A 17,099-nucleotide genomic window follows, 5' to 3' on the forward strand; every position below is an offset into this window, starting at 1 on the left:
AGAAAGTTCATTGAAAATTATGCAGAAATCACTCAACCATTGACTAAACTGCTTAAACTGAATACTCCCTGGAAATGGGAAAAAGAGCAGTCTGATGCAGTGGCTAAATTAAAGGAATGTCTTGTAAAGGCACCATGTTTAGCATACCCCATAAAGGACAGGGATTTATTTATAGAAATAGGTTTTTTTGAACATTGTATGTCAGCAGTGTTATCACAAAAACACAATTTGAATCACAAAACCATTGCCTATGCAAGTAAGGCATTTTCCCAAGTTGAAATGAAATTTAATGAATGTGAAAAGGCCCTATTAACCACTGTGTGGGCGCTACAACATTTCCGCCCCATTGTTCAGGGAGAAAAGGTGATTATTGAAACAAATCATCAACCTTTGCAATTTTTAGAGAGTAAAAGAATTAGATCAGGTAATCTAGCGCAGCCCAGAATCACTTCATGGACGCTGGCATTACAAGGTTTTCCCGTAGAAGTGAGATATGGACAAAATAAAAAGAACCCAATTGCTCAAGGGTTAGCTGACTTACATGACTGCGCAGCTGAACAAATACCAAATGAAATGGAAGTGGAAACTAGTTTGCAGGAATTTGAGCAATCACCACACAAAGCTTTTGATGAAAAAACATGCAAGGATTTGCCAACTGTATGTGTGGATGGTTGTGCTTTTCACATTGAAAATGGCAGTAATAAACAATTAGTGGCAGGAATAGAAAATGTCTGGTTGAAATGTGAAGGCGTCCCCAGTATAGGGATGAGGATTGGAGATAGGAGCAGTCAGGTGGCGGAATTGGCAGCCATATATAAAGCAATTGCTACTGCAGTTGATAAAAAGTTCAGTGAAATTGTCCTGGTGACTGATTCTGACTATGCACGGAATAGCTTTGTGGAGTATTTGCCTGGTTGGAAAGCAAGAGGCATGGTTACATACAACAAAAAGCCACTTAAACATGGAAAAATGATACAAGCCATAGACAAATTGGTGTCAGAGAATAATTTAACAATATACTGGAGAAAAATTCGTGGGCATTTAAAAACACCAGGAGAGGATAAGGAGGGAAATGATAAGGCATACCACCTGGCTAAGATTGGGGCTGTGATGGGAGAATTGCTACCTATTGATTATTTAATGGGTGAAATACAAATTGATGCAGTGACACGTTCTAAAGCACCAAAGGAGGTAGATCAACCGGTGGTGCAGTGGAGTCATGACACGCCAGACCAAGATTTGATTGAGGCACAAAAAAATGATCGAATTTTGGGAATCTATTATAATCATTTGATAGATCCTGAACAAAATTCTTTAACAGAAAATGATTGTATGGGAAAAGAAGAGTTGAGGGTGCTATTAAAGAACAAAACACGAATTAGATTACAGGATGGACTCATGATTAGAGAGTCCATAACAGGACAAATACAGTGGGTAGTACCCCTTTCATTCAGAGGGCTAATGCTACACCATGCACATGATGCCATAACTGCAGGCCATAGAGGTTCACAAAAAACATTAGAAATACTAAAAGATTATGCTTACTGGCCACATATGTCCCAAGATGTGGAATTATATACTAGAGGATGTCTAGTATGCGCCCAATTTAAACCTGCTTCACCAATGCATAGAGCACCATTGATGAAAAGAGGCCTAACTCTCCCATGGTCAGATTTGCAAATAGACTATGTAGGTCCTTTAAAAAGGTCGAGCAGGGGAAACTGTTATATTTTAAGTGTGGTATGTTTGATGTCGAAGTGGATTGAATGCATTCCTGCACCAGATTGTAGTGCGCAAACAGCAGCCACATTGCTGGTGAACCATGTGTTCTCAAGGTTTGGGTTGCCACAAAGAATTGAGTCAGACAGAGGAAGTCATTTCACAAGTACTCTGATGAGTAAGGTATGGCAAATACTAGGTGTGAAAAGGAAACTACATATCGCATATCGGGCAGCGTCTTCAGGTACAGTTGAAAGGAGCAATAGGTCTGTTGTGGATATTTTAAAGAAATTTGTGGCAGAAGCAGGTTCCAGCTGGGATTTACGTTTACCGTTGGTTTTGATGGCAATCAGATCAACTCCTGCCAAAGCAACAGGTGTTAGCCCCCATGAGGTCTTGACAGGTAGGAAAATGGTGTTACCACAACACCTACTATACAGAACACATGAGCAGACATTTGTGAGTGCATCCACAGTTCATGAATATATTGATGAACTGAGGAGGCATTTGCAACATGCATTTGCTTTTGTGCAGAGAAATCTGGAAAGAGCTGCTGACAGTGCAAAGTCTTATTATGACAAAAAGACATCAGTAAAGGAATACAGTGTAGGGGAACAGGTGTACAAGTTTCATTTTGGAAAAAGTAAACAGAAAAATTCTAAATTTCTAGCAGCCTGGCAGGGGCCATTTTGAATTATAGATAAGGTCTCTCCTGTAGTTTATACAATTTTGAAAAATGAAGGTGAAACGGCAATAGAGCAGTTCGTCCATGTAAATCAAATCAAACCATGCCATCCCAGACATGAGATCAGGCAGCTTGAGCATGTAGAAACAGATAAAGTCCCTTGAACACAAAAAGAGAAAATAAATGGGTACAATCAGGAGGCAGTGACAGAGAAGTTAAAAAGTTGACTGTTATAATGGCACATAAACACTGTAATATATGTAAAAATATATAATATAAAATAAATAAATAAATATATATAATGGAAGCTCATGGTTGGTGTGCAGAGAGAAAATGTATTAAATATTGAAGGCTGTTTTATATGTGCTTGTTTTCTTTTTAACTTGTGTTTAATTTCAGGAAAAAAAACCGAAATGTTTTTACCAAGCATGTTTTATTTTTGGCAAAAGGGTGAAGTTAGTTTTGTGCTATGTACTTAATTTGTTTCTTTTCTATTTGATTTAGAAAATTAACATTATTTGGTCAGAGGTTCCGGGATCAGAGGCCACGGGAGACGATGGAGTCCTGGAGTCCCCTGGATGAAGACCAAAAGATGCCTGCCTCCAGGTGGAGGTGAAGACAAGATAACAAGAATGCAAAAAAAGATGACTCCTATGGATCCAAGATTTCCAAGATGAAAGTGTACTCGAATGAACCAAATAACATCGCTGGTCGGGACATATCAGAGGCAGACAAGAGTCCTGACATATGGAGTTCCACGTATTTATTATTTTAATTATTTATTTTAATTTGTTATATTAATTATTTGTTTTAGTTAGTTGTTTTATTTTATTGTTTTTAATTGACTTGTAAAATCGAAACTTAGAGTAATGCCACTTCCACTGAGAAGGCAAATGTAGAACATTTTGTAAACTAATGAACTCAGATGAATACTGTGTTGATTGCAACTTTTTCATTGATGCACATGAATATTCATTTTGTTGGATTGCTATATTGTGAAAAGAAGAAAAAGAACAAGTTGTTTTTAGGAATTGGCTTGGATCGTAGCCAAGTTCTAAAAACAAAAGGAGGGTATGTAAGGATATTTGGCGTGTTACAGCACAGAGTACAGCACTACTGCACAGGTAGCATTTTTTTTTGATGCAGCACCACCACATGGGTGTGGTGCATTGCTATATGTGTTGCCAGAGTAACATGGACATATAAGTAAAGACAGGCTATTCAGTCAAAAACGATTTTTACATATAAGATGCAAATCTATTTTTACAGTTAAAAGCACACATGTGCACATTCAAAAATGCACACTATTTTTCACCTAAAATGCCTATGTTGCAAGAGAGACATTTGAAAATTAATAACTAACCTTATTAATAGCTAACCTGACTAATAAAACTTAATTTAACATAACCCACTAATAAAAATGTGTCTCCACTGCAGAATTAGGCCTACTCTGAAAGTGAACTTTTAAACGCACATTCATTTTTTTTTCTCTGCTGCCCTGTCCACATAACTACAGGAAGCAAAGAGCTCGAAGGAACAGGAAATCAGTTACAATTTATACTGTAGAAATGAGCCATTGTGTAGTGAGGGAGGAGATGACATGATTGATTCTGTTTGGAGCAGCGTCATAGCAAGTATCATGCTAGAGGCTGTGATTAGAGTTTTGCTGGGGAAGCTTGAGGAGAGGGGGACGACAATCGAGATCTTGCAGAGCTGGGAGAAGGACCTGTTTCCCGGCTGAAGCATTCCTGCTGCAAAAGCTGAGAATTCCAGGCAATAACCCCGGTTTGAGAACGGCAGACGCTTGTTTTCACTGGGGTTAATCTTCAAGGGAGCCAAATTCAGAAAGAGAATAGCCGGAGAAAACTTATGCTTAACAGATAAGGTAATTACAGAAGTGTGGGAGCTGTGCGAAAGTGTGCGAAACTGTTCAGTCAGTGTATTCGAGGGAGTTCCAGTCCCTTATCAGCATATTTAATGTTACCAATTGAATATATTCTCGCAGTTCTCTGTTCATTTTATCACAAATACTGTTGTACCATTTCATTTATTTCTGTAAAAAAGGGTTAAACTGTGTTTAAAGGAAATTTCTATAATACAAAAATATCTGAAAACAGATAGCTAGTGTGTATTATTTCTCTCTTTCATTTTGCATGCGAAAAGATTTAAATGTGGGTAGATTTTTAAACAGTGCAATTGTCATTTTAAAACAGATGTGTGCATGATTATATTCAGTATGGACAGTTGTGAGTGACTGTTTGTAGCATAGCTTGTTGGAGGTACATGAGCCAACGGGAAGAGAGACTCTCTGGACATAGTTCCATACCGTATATAAGGTAGTGGAAATTACCACAAAAATACCACAATAGCCCATGGTGGCACACAACACTAACACTGAAAATGTGGTATCCCTAAAATGTAGGCCTGAGGTCTCTCTAGTGATCAAGAACAATCTAGATAAAAAACAAGGGATGTTGGATATTGGGGCCACAAATAAACCAACCACGCAAATTATCGCACACATTATCTAAATAGGTCTGAATTCTGAAATAATGCAATGTATTATTGTTATGTGTGATCCAATATGAATACAGAGAGTGATTATTGCTAAAGGTATTTTGGCGGTAAGAAAATACCGCAAAGCCCCAAATATCCACAAAATACCCAACAACACTCTTGCCAGGCATGCTAGAGTCTGCAATCTTCATGGAGCAGACACTGCGGGATTGCAAGATTCAATTGACTGAATTTCAAGTTAAATCCAAAATTCCTTAAAATAAATGAAAGTAACAAAAATTCGATATCATCCGCTCTTGTTAAGGATGAGTGCTGTGAATCTGGTTTACTAGATATTGTATGCTTTATCAATTTAATAAACTAATTAAAAGTAATCATTCATCATTCAACCACGGTGCATGTGTAAGTCATCAAAGGGGAAAACACATTCTTACTCCTTATGATGATGAAAAAGTGAAGACCACATTGTTTCAAGACAAGAAAATTAAGGAAGCTGGAAAAATGATAAAAACACCACGATTCCTGCCACTACCTTGCTGAAAACCTAAAACCAGTCAATCTAAGGAAACACATGCTTCATAGTTCTGCTGTAACTTCACAGGTTTTAAAAATAGTATTCTCATATAAATAGGAACATATATTAATCAAAAGTTGTGGAATCTCACTAAACTGAGCCACAACAAGGGAGAAGAAGATATGCTACGGCCCATATGGGACGGGGTGGAGAGCAAAGGTAGAACACGTGTGATGGAAGATGAGGGACTAGGACATACTGGGCAAAGTGAATTGTGATGAATCCTTGGATGTCGTCTCTTCTCGCAGAAAGGGGACCCTTCCCATGGGGCCAGGGCAGTGCAGCAAAAGTCCCTCTGGGGTTGGTGCACCGTGAGAGGATCACATGGGGAGGGATGACCTTTTTGGGTTACGGATGACAGCACAGGAGAGGCGCGGTATATCCCACCCGTGTCCCACCTCCCTCACAGGGTCCCATAGTTCCCTTGGTGTCCAGACATTTGGTCGACTGAAAACTGGTCGAATGACATTTGATCGACGCAATTTGGTCGAAAACCAAATGGTCAAATTTATTTTTTTTATTATATATTTATTTTTCGGGTTTTCGTTTTTAAAAAAAAGGGGGTTTTAGAAAAAAAGGGGGTTGGGGGGGACCCCCCCCAAAAAAAATAAAAAGGGGTGAAAATAAAAATAAAATTTGGTTTTCAACCAAATTGGTTCGATCATTTGTCTGGTCGACCAATTTTTTTTGACCAAATGTCTGGTAACCGTTCCCTTGACTTCCATGTACCTGTGTAAGGTAGACATTTCCACCATCTTAACAAGAACTTGGACGAGGAAGAATAGGGACTACTCAAGTAGAGTCCATGTGCAAAACACCAAGCTGAAGAAGAACACTGTTGACCCCTGGAAACTAGTAAATTCAGAACTGTGACCAGGAAGAAGTGCAGTACTGAGGAGCGGCACCCAGTACCACAGTGAGCAGACCAGACAATCTGGGATAGTTAACGCCAACTGTGAGATAAAAAGGGAAGAAGGACTTTTCACCACGATCAGTCCTCCCTGGAGGAACCGCAAGAGATGGTGCCACATACAGGAGAGAAGGAGAGGAGTCTGAGACGCTGAGGGAGATGCCAGAAGGTACAGAGCTGGTTCCCAGCGAGAAGAAGGGATGGCAAGCTGGCGGAAGAAGGCTCCACGTAGTCTTGGGATAGCGAGACCACTACCCGGAGGAAGATTGGTGAAGAGAAGCCCGTGCAGCCCATCCAGAGGTCCCGACTGCACCATGAGTCCAGTGGTCGACTGCAGGCACTTGAAAGCAGTCTGAGCCTTCGCGCACAACAAAACAACATACACGAGTGGGCCGAAAGGTGCCCGGAACCGAGGATGTTGTGGCCAGCAGAAAGGGGCGAGAGCAGCCCAGAGTACAGGGTCTGGGACCTGAAAGGCAGTAGAAAAAAAGACTTTCCCATGAGTGAACCAAGTATATTAGGAAAGGAAGAAAGAAGGATGAAAACATTACCTCCATCACAGTGTTGTGGACATTAATCTTCATAGTCACAGTACCTGAAAGAAAAGTGAATCAGGTTGGCTGAACCCAAAAAGAAAGCAAGGGGAAGAAAATAATTACCCTTGACAAAGTGGTGCTGACCTGGGAGAAATGTGAACCAGGTTTGCTGTGAGAGAAGCTGGAAAGAAACCAGGGGAAGAGAAGCAGTTCCCCCTGGTGATTTGTGAACATTATACCAAGCCAAGAGAGGGAAGGCATTCTCTTGGCACTTTGAAGAGGCTGAAGAGAAAAACAGGGGAAGGGACGCATCACCCCTGTTGTTGTTTAGGAACATTTCTGAAGGCCAAGAAAAGGGAGACGTTTCTCTGGCATTGTAAGGATCCAATAACCTTTTAACGCAAGATTGCGCATCCTTTGGAAGTTTGTTTTTGCACAATTTTGGAAACTTTGTTTTAAATACTGAAAGAACATTCACATCCAGAAGGAGATCCGCTTTCACCTGAATTTGAGTTCTTAGTGTGAGGGCTGGAAATAGGGTTTTGACACGACAGTGGACTTACTCCTTTGAACATCCTGACAAACTCTGTAGATTATTCTTTTGAGGAAGGGTAACCGCTCTTAGTATTACGGATAGGAAGCTTTATAAAAGTTTAGAGCAATAAACATGTCACCATTGTGTTGATCTCTTACTTCGGCACCCATACAGAATCTAGAAAACTTTAGTGGAATGCAGGGGGCCCTTCTGCATGTTCAGAGAGGGCTCAGAAACAAGGGTGAAATAGGATTATGGGGAATACATAAGAATTAAATGTGTCATCGGGATGGGGCTGGACATTGAATTCGTATGTGGGTAATAGTGAAATAGGAACCTGCTGGCCATGAGACGGGTGAAAGCACAGCATATGCTCTTAAGGTGCAGCTGAAAGCAGAGGCAATATAAAAAGGGCATGGAATATGGAAATAAATAGGATATTATTATATCTAGGGTCAAAGGAGTGTACCACTAAGGCTTCTCTGAAGAACAGCCCCACACCTCAAGGTCACTGTAAATCTAAATTGATGTGACAAAAAGCTGGATACATGACTAAGCACAATGCTTGCTATATAAATATGTGCTGGTTTTCACAAGTATAATGTATAGTAATACACAGGATGCCTCCAATCAAAGACATATCCAGAACATGACAACAATGCCAACAGAGCAGAGATTACCTATTTTCAGTTTCCAGTTCACTCATCTTGCGGTGTTTATCCTCTAGCTTCGCCTGGAGTTCTGCTATTCTCTCATTTTCAGAGCCCTCCTGCTGCAAACGAAGCATCTTGTTTTCATGCTGCAGTCTAATAAATACCTCTCTGAAAAGAAAGGTAAGAAAATGTGGTAAACTATACCATTTACAAGATATCTGTAATGTTAGTCACTGCAATAAATAACAGGCATAATTTGGAATGATTGCATAAGTCACACATATGGGTGCACCCCAAATTGATTTCATTTGGATTTCCATTTACTTTTCAACTGACGTGCGCAATTTCAATAAATATATTAAATACCCAGGTGTCTCAATGGGTTACATAAGGGAAAGCAGTTTTCACTTATCTGCACAGTTGACCCTCTGGAATAAGAAAGAGTCGCTGCAATAGGAAGTGTACTTAATTTAAGTCTGTTTTGGGCAACTTGAATGTTCTCTCCCAAGACCTACAGAAAAAAATAGATCGGGTGGGAAAGTGTATAGCTTCCTTGTCTAAGACTTTTACCAGTACCTGCTGGTGAGAGATCTGACATCTGGTGCTGCTAGCGTTCCTTTTAAACAGGAAGACATGGCTCACAGGAACACAAATGTGCTGCTGTCTCAGATGCAAGACAACCGAAACTACTCTGAGGCCATCCAGGCTACTATTCGGAAAAGCTCTGACAGTACCTTCTCTGTACAGATTATCCCTTGGCAGACTCACCATCTCTACAATAAGCCATCCCTGAAAACTAAGTTCATAGAGATACTGTACAAGTGTCATTACTCACTCACAAAATAAAGGTCCTAACGTTTCTTGATGATGGAGACAAATAGAGGGTTAAGGAATGATTTGAAAATGAAGCCCATTAAAGAAAGATTTTCAACTATAAAGGTAAACTATAAACAATGTAAATATTTGCTGCATCTTACTGTGCTTTTTTGATTGATCTGGTTATGCAAATCCACAGGTATTTGAGAGGTGGGAAATAATAACATATTGGTTAGTTATGATAACTGAAAGTCAAACACTCCCCATCTATATGTAACCCGCAATAATGTATGTGGATGTACAATCCAGTTAAGAATGGAAATGTTAAAAACACAACACTTTCAAGATACATGTGCATTCACTGAAATACGACCCACAGTGTTTCAGTGAATCCACATCTATTACCGTCATTATGGTGTTACTTCTGAAATTGAGTAGACCTTCATGATTACCACTGGCAGTGATGCTAATTTTCGCCAGTGGTAATCTGTCAGACAAATCTGGCCAAAGTCTAATGACAACATTAATGGTACTGACCTTATGAGCCTTGGTGGGATGAAGGGCTGAGTCGGCCCTGCCGGGATTTGAGCCATTTAGTTAAATAGAGTTATATAGATTATGCCTCCTGCAGCAGGCACAGACAAAACAATAAATAATACATGAATAATATTAACATATATAATATGAAAATACTTTATATGAGTATGATGTCGGTTGGATCCTAACCGGCTTGCGAATGAGAACCGCAGGTTCCAGCAAGTCTGTTAATGTCTAATAAGGGAGAACCAATTCATATGTCTCTGCTGTATTTTGTGTCATTGTTATAAGTGTCTTACATAACAGTTGCTAAGCCAACCCATAAACTTTACTTCAAGAGATTGTTTGTAGAGAACCTTACTCAGATAATCCCATATTATTCTATTTATGTGGTTTAACTGCACTCCTAATGCCAGTGCAAAAAGTAATTCCTCCAATATTCTCTACTGTGCACATTTGGATCAGTCATTCTCTCCCACTCTTCTTAAGGATTCATACATACTTGCTCTCCCCTATGCAACAAGGGATGCATGGTAAATCCAACTGCCTTCCAGACTTCAACCTACCATACACTGAGATATCTTGCCTATTGAGGAGTACAAGATTCTTGGTATTTCCTGGTATCTGACTCAGAGTCATGGTTCACAATTTACATTGGCATATAATAATTGCCCACAGCCACTCTCTCTTAACAAAGGATAGTCCCTAGACCAGATATTCCTCTCAGCACACTAAAAAAACACTGGTCATACAACCTTTACATCCAGTTCAAACCACCTCACTTTGTAAACCTTTGTCAGGGCTGAGGTAGTTCTTGGGGCTATGGGGCAGGTATGCACCCCTATGGAGGCTGCTGGAGGGGTTAATGAGGCCTTGAGTCACCCAACCAGCTATTCCATGCGTGTTCTCCATCCCTTTTGCAGGAAATAAGCCCTGGGATGGAGAACTGCCCGGAAACTACATTTCCCAGCAGGCCGTGAGCAAGACAAGCCTGCCAGGAAGGAAACCGCCTTTCTCGCGCGAGTGCGCATGCCGTGCCCAAAGGACAGCGCTCGCAATTCTGGCTACCGTAATGAGAGGACGTGTTACCAGCGAGCTCCTGCAGGCAAGCCTACGCGGAGCACAAGCTCCGCCTGACTACACCCCAGGCCCTGCATACAACAGATAAGTAGCAGTTTTATTATTGCTCTCAGCTGTGAGGCGGCGCAAGCAGGCAAACGTTACTTGTGTGCAGAAACACCGAACGAGGGGCCGGTGTAATGTCACTTTTTCCTATCTGTCAGAAAATCCTATCTTTCCGACTGAGCATGCGTGCGCATGCTCAGTCAGTACTTAACGGATAGGATATTTTGACAGCAGGAATGTGGTGTGCCTGTGTTTTTGGGGTGCCAAGGGTGCCGTTTCTGTAACTTGATGTGAGCCAGGTTCACTGAAATAACAGAACATGGGGAAGCCCTGTTAAAAGCTACTCCTAAATGGACGCAAACAGCACGAACCCCGCAGAATCCAGAAGACAAACAAAGCGGACACTGTGTTTCATAAAGTCCCAGGATTCTAATAAGCACTAAATGTGCAAAACATATGAAAGTATCCATAACAAATATATATGTACATGTATGTGAATTAAGTGCATCATTATCACGTTAATAATGCACTTATTTCACATACACGTACATATTTATGATAAATCCGGCTGACTGTGCATGCTAAGCATTGACATCGTTTTTTTTTTTTTTTTTAATTCGGTTAATTTTAATTCCAGCATCTCATGTCTCAGTGTTACTTTTATCTTGTGACAATGTGGCTTTAATTCAAAAGCGATATCCTGGTAAAATAAAATTCATTAGAAGACTTGTATTTTTGAACAGTCGATATTATGTTATGCTTGATATTGCCACACGTGTGACATTGTTCACTCTTCCTTTAAAGCATATTCCCTATCTGTATTGCCATTGCGCTCTCGGGCCATACATAGTGTTACGTCTTGTGGTGATTGTGCGCATGCGCGAGCCTCGTTCTGGCCGCGCCTGCCACCGGGACCCTGGAACGTACGGACGTGTGATTTCTGGTGTCAGTGTATGCATGCGTGTATGTGCTAGTACAGGGCGGCCTGAGGCACGGGTGCGCTCATCACATTGGCGACGAGGCAGAACACGGGGAGAGAAACGCTCGACACGTGCAAACGTGTTGTTATGAGCATTTCCTCTTCACGTGTGCTACGAACTTCACACGAGTGATGGCGGCCATTTTGTTTTCAGTATGTACGGCAGTAGCGGCCTGCTAGGGCACTCGTGCGCTGCCCAAATACTGAGGGTAAACAATTCCTCCATTTTTGGACACCCTGCAGTCCCCCAGTTGGGAGGGCTGCACTTCTGACCTGGGCATACAGGTTTTAAGAGAGAAGCAGCCAAAGGACATCACCACAGTACCTCAGCCAAAGAGTCCAGGTACTTTGAAGCCCATTTCAGCCAGGTTTGTGGCCTCTACTACGGACTGAGATGCGTGTGCGACCTGTGAAGATGGCAGACAGCGACGGAGAAGCTCCTGTGGCGGCAAGAGTGGTGAGAAGGCAGCATGGTTCCTTACAACCCATGCAAGAATTTGATACATCAGGCCCACCTTCAAAACTGGGCCCAAGATGGCTTCTATGGATCAAAAAACTAGATATGTTCTTCGCTGCTACCGGAGAAACCGATGTTGATGCGAAAGTAGCTACTATATTCGGCAGGTACAGAAGTACTGCATATTTACGAATCCTTCACCTTACCAGCAGCAACCTATACTGCTGTCAAAACTGCACTCCATGATCACTTTATCCCTCTATCCAATGTTGACTTTGACAGGTTTGTCATGTGCGGGGAGAAGCAGCATGAAGTCGAGTCGTTAGATCAGTTTTGCGCACGCCTAAGACAGCTAGCAAGCACGTGCAGATGGGCAGATACAGAGGTGATGGTTCGCAATCAAATGATCCAGGGCTGCAGCTCCGCCAAGCTGCGGAGGTAGATTCTGAGGGAGCCGGGCATGACTCTAGCTCAAATATTGGACAATGGAAGGGTGTACAAACTCGCCGAAAGTAGAGGGGCGAAGATGGACGCAGCAGTAGGCCCAGGCAAACACGAGGAGGCCTTTGCTGTGGGGAGACAACCTCAATCGAAACCCCGGTGGAGCCAAAAGAGGCAGGAAGCGGCATCCCCGCAAGGTGGCGTTGCCATTTGCCAGTATTGTGGGTATGACTTGCCGCACTCCGAAGGCTGTCCAGCAAAAACGAGAGTCTGCGGGAGATGCAACACGCCGGGACACTATGCCAGGATGTGTCGGGCCGCTGCCCCGGTTACCACGCAGAGGGCCAGCCAGGTCAGGTGGTGGTTTCAGGAGACAACGCAGTGTCGCCGCACTGGAGCAAGATGCCCAGAGGCTCAACATAGCCGAGGATGAAGAGGTCTTCTTCATTTCGAATTTGGGTACAGGGGCGAAGAAACGCAGACAACCGACGTGCGTTGTAGAGATTCAAGGGACCCCCACACAAGTGCTAATAGACACAGGGGCCTCGGTGTGTGTACTGGCCACAGAACATTATGAGGCCATTCCAGGCCTGCCTCCCCTGGACAAGTCGAGAGCCAGAATTTTCACATTTTGAGGTGACACTCCCCTACCCATCAAGGGAGTATTCGTGGCCCCAGTGTCCCGTGGAGGCAAAGTGATCAAAGCAAGGTTTTTTGTCACCGACGTCAGCCCACATTCCCTCTTGAGTTGTGCTGCCTCGGAAGTGTTGGACCTTGTGAACTTTGCGCTGGAGGTCTACCAAGGTGACATTGATACGCTTCTGGAGAAGTTTGCTAGCACCTTTCAGGGGATTGGCAAGCTGAAGGCTGAACCTGTGCGGCTGCACATTGATGAGACCATCCGGCCGACAGCGCTGAAGCACCGCAGGATTCCATTCCACCTCCGTTCCCAAGTGGAGGATAAACTCAAAACACTCATCAGTATGGACATCATTGAAAGGGTGGAGGGGCCGACTCCATGGATCTCGCCCATTGTTGTGGCGCCAAAGCCCAAACAACCTGGTGCGGTACGCATCTGCGTAGACATGCGGCTTCCGAAAGCGGCCATCAAGCGTGAACGCCACTTAACTCCCATGTTTGACGACATCATCGGCGAACTGCAGGAAGCCAAGATATTTTCTAAGCTGGATCTGAGAGCAGGTTACCACCTGCTTGAACTGCACCCCGACTGGAGGTACATTACCACCTTTACCACGCACGAGGGTCTGTACCAGTTCAAGCGCCTCAGTTTTGGCATATCCTCGGCCGCAGAGGTGTTCCAAAATACCACCAGAGGTGCTCTGGCAGGACTCAAGGGTGTTATTAATATGAGTGATGACATTCTCGTTTTTGCCACGTCCCACGCAGAGCACATGAGGCGGCTGGAGGTGACCCGGCAAAGGCTGAGTGACCTAGGCCTCACCCTGCATAGGGAGAAATGCGAGTTCTTCAGGGGCAGTATTGGGTTCTTTGGGTTCGTTTTCCACGCGAGCGGAGTGTCTCCAGACCCGGAATAGATCAAAGACATCCGAGAGGCAGCGACGCCCCAGTCGTCCACGGAGGTGCGCAGCTTTCTGGGGATGGTGAATTATTGTGGCAGATTCATCAAAGGACTGGCCTCTCTCTCCGAACCCCTGCGGGCCCTGACCAAGAATGACGCTGTGTGGGTCTGGGACAAGTGTGAACAGGAGGCGTTCTTGGCGATCAAGAGCGCACTATCTGACCAGGACATGATGGCGTACTTTGACCCCACTGCAGAGTCCAAGATCGTCGTGGATTCTAGTCCCCTGGGCAGTTCTCATGCAGGCGGATGCCAGGGGTGAAATGCTACCCATCGCATATGCGAGTAAGACCCTTACAGAGACAGAGAGACGCTACTCGCAGATTGAGAGGGAGGCGCTAGCGATCCTGTGGGGCTGCAGGCATTTTCGTGTGTACATCCTCGGAAAGCCGGTTACTGTTGTAACCGATCACAAACCTCTCCTGCCCATCCTAGCGGGCGTATCCTCGAAGCCCCCTCCACGGATAGAGCGGTGGATGCTCGCTCTCATCGAATATGGCATCAAATTAGTGTACAGGCCAGGGACAAACAACCCGGCGGATTACCTGTCCCACCAACCCAACAAGGACCGCACGACAGGCCAAGGGGAGGTGGTGGAGTGCCAAGAATTCATCCACAACATCGTTGAAGGGGCGATGCCGGTAGCCTTAGCCAGAGAGGTGGTGGCAAGTGAGTCATCCAAAGATGAGGTGTTTAAGATCATCCAAGCCGCGATTCGCAGTGGGGAATGGAGAGATGTCCTGCAGAACAACACTAGACGGGAAGACAGAGCCCAGAAGGACTTGCAGTCGCTATGGAAAGTCCGTGACGAACTGTCAATCTCGGGTGACGGACTGCTGCTGCGGGGGCGGCAGATAGTCATACCTCAGGCGCTAAGGGCCAGGGTCCTGGAGCTGGCCCACACAGGGCACTAAGGGGTAGCGAAAACAAAGGCAAGACTGCGACCCAAAGTATGGTTCCCCGACCTAGAAGGCCTGGTTGAGTCGCACGTGAAGGGGTGCCTGCCGTGTCAAGCTGCAAGCCCCCTTGAAAGAGCACCACTGATCAACTCCATGGAAAGGAGTGAAAGGCCGTGGGGCACTGTCCATGCCGACTTCGGGTCAACTGGAAGGGGCATGTACTTTTTGGCAGTGGTTGACCAATACTCAAGGTATCCAGAGGTGGTGCTAGTCGACTCAACTGCTGGGGAACACACGATCCTGGCCCTGGAAAAGATGTTTGCCACGCATGGTTTCCCGGAAATCCTGTGTTCAGATAATGGACCGCCCTTCACCGGAAGCCAGTTTGTGCAATTTATGAAGGAAAAAGGGATCCAGCACAGAAAAGTTTCACCGCTCTGGCCCAGAGCGAATTGCGGAGCGGAGAGGCTCATGAGGACTCTCAATAACGTCTTCCGCATAGCGGCCAATGCTGGAGGAGAACTGAAGAGGAACCTCTTCGAATTTCTCAGGGAGTACAGAACAACCCCCCACCAGTCGACGGGGGTTGCACCAGCTGAGGCATTGTTTGGGCGCTGCCCGAGAGGACTCCTCCCGGAACTGGAGGGCCGTGAGCCGGGGGTCATAGACAATGACCGAGTGAGGCAAGAGCGAGAGGCCCACAACTAGAAGGAAAGCGGAAGGAGAGGATTGCAAGACAGGGAAGTAGTCGTGGGAGACTCTGCGCTAGTCCGGAACTGCAGACCCGAAGGGAAGCTGTCGCTGCCATACGAACCGCAACCCTGGACCGTCACCCATGTGAAGGGGTCTATGGTAACCGCGGCTAGCGAAAGGGGGACTGTCACTCGAAACAGGTAATTCTTCAAAAAAGTCGACGTCCGGCCCCGAGAGACTGGCTTGATGGAATCGGCATCGCAGGAGGATAACGTCGAGAACCCTGGAGGAGACCCAGCGATGGACCCGCTGCCAGTGGTAGGGACCCCGCCACCTACCCCGAGGAGCGGGAGGCGGTACCCGACGCGACAGAGTCGCAACCCACCTGTTCGGCTCAAGGACTACATCCTGGACTCAGGAGACAGAACATGAGAATGGCACATGTCAGCAACCCACTGGTGGGCAAGTTAAAGTTGTTGGTTATTGCATTGTTTTGTTTAAAGAAAAAAAGGGATGTTACGTCTTGTGGTGATTGTGCGCATGCGTGAGCCTCGATCTGGCCGCGCATGCGCGTTCGGAATAAAGACGGTCCGTGCGGCAGTTGCCGCCGGGCCCTAGAACGTACGGACGTGTGATTATTGGTGTCTGTGTATGCATGCGTGTATGTGCTAGTACAGGTCGGCCCGAGGCACGGGTGCGCTCATCACACATAGGAATCCAGCACAAACGTGTCATAATCACTGTTATAAATCTTGGCGTGGATGAATGCCTCCTTGTCTTGGGGCTCAGGCTGGACAGATGCTGTATTGGTGCTGTAGGCGTGTTCCACAATCTTGACAGCCAGCTTGAGGGAGACGTCTCTGATGGTTTGCAAGGGTGGATACAAGCGGCCCTCCTGCAGATGCTGATCAGAAACCTGCTGTGCTATGAGCTCAGCAGTAATAAGAAATACTTCCTCGCTTATGTGGCTCATTTCACATGCAACAACACCAAGGGCCACTCCAGGAAACACATAAGCATTGTTACCCTGTCCAGAATGCAAAGTAATTCCGCTTGGGAGTGTGACTGGGTCAAAGGAACATCCACTCGCAAATATGCCACGACCCTCAATCAGAGTGTAGCACTCTTCTGCGGTGCACTCAGCTTTGCTGGTTGGATTGCTGAGAGCAAAAATGATAGGTCTTTCATTAAAGGAAGCCATGTCTTTCATGATTTTCGTAGTAAAGGCACCCCCGATCGCTGCAACACCTATAAGTGTAGTTGGTTTTAGAGCTGTAACTGCATCTTCCAGATTACGGATTTCTTCATGTTCCTGTGAAAACCGCTTTTTCTCATGAGTCAAAGTGGCACGTCCCTTAACTATTAGCCCCTTAAACCAGCTACACTATACCCCAGCTAAGTTGGCTAAATTTGTACAAGGTCA

At 44.8% G+C, this 17,099-nt stretch overlaps 1 protein-coding gene and 1 pseudogene across 1 annotated transcript in view; both read right to left on the bottom strand.

The window, feature by feature from the left end:
- The window catches only part of HOOK1 (hook microtubule tethering protein 1), a 1,744,708-nt gene that overhangs the window by 573,353 nt on the left and 1,154,256 nt on the right, over positions 1–17,099 (bottom strand). Inside the window, exon 15 of the mRNA XM_069642072.1 lies at positions 8,157–8,297. Within this exon, the coding sequence (XP_069498173.1) occupies positions 8,157–8,297 (141 nt within the window). The remainder of the gene's footprint in view (positions 1–8,156; positions 8,298–17,099) is intronic.
- The window catches only part of LOC138523001 (NADP-dependent malic enzyme pseudogene), a 56,942-nt pseudogene continuing 56,222 nt past the window's right edge, over positions 16,380–17,099 (bottom strand).

Source organism: Ambystoma mexicanum, chromosome 1q, assembly GCF_040938575.1.
Source record: "Ambystoma mexicanum isolate Mex_15411 chromosome 1q, UKY_AmexF1_1, whole genome shotgun sequence".
Lineage (NCBI taxonomy): Eukaryota > Metazoa > Chordata > Amphibia > Caudata > Ambystomatidae > Ambystoma > Ambystoma mexicanum.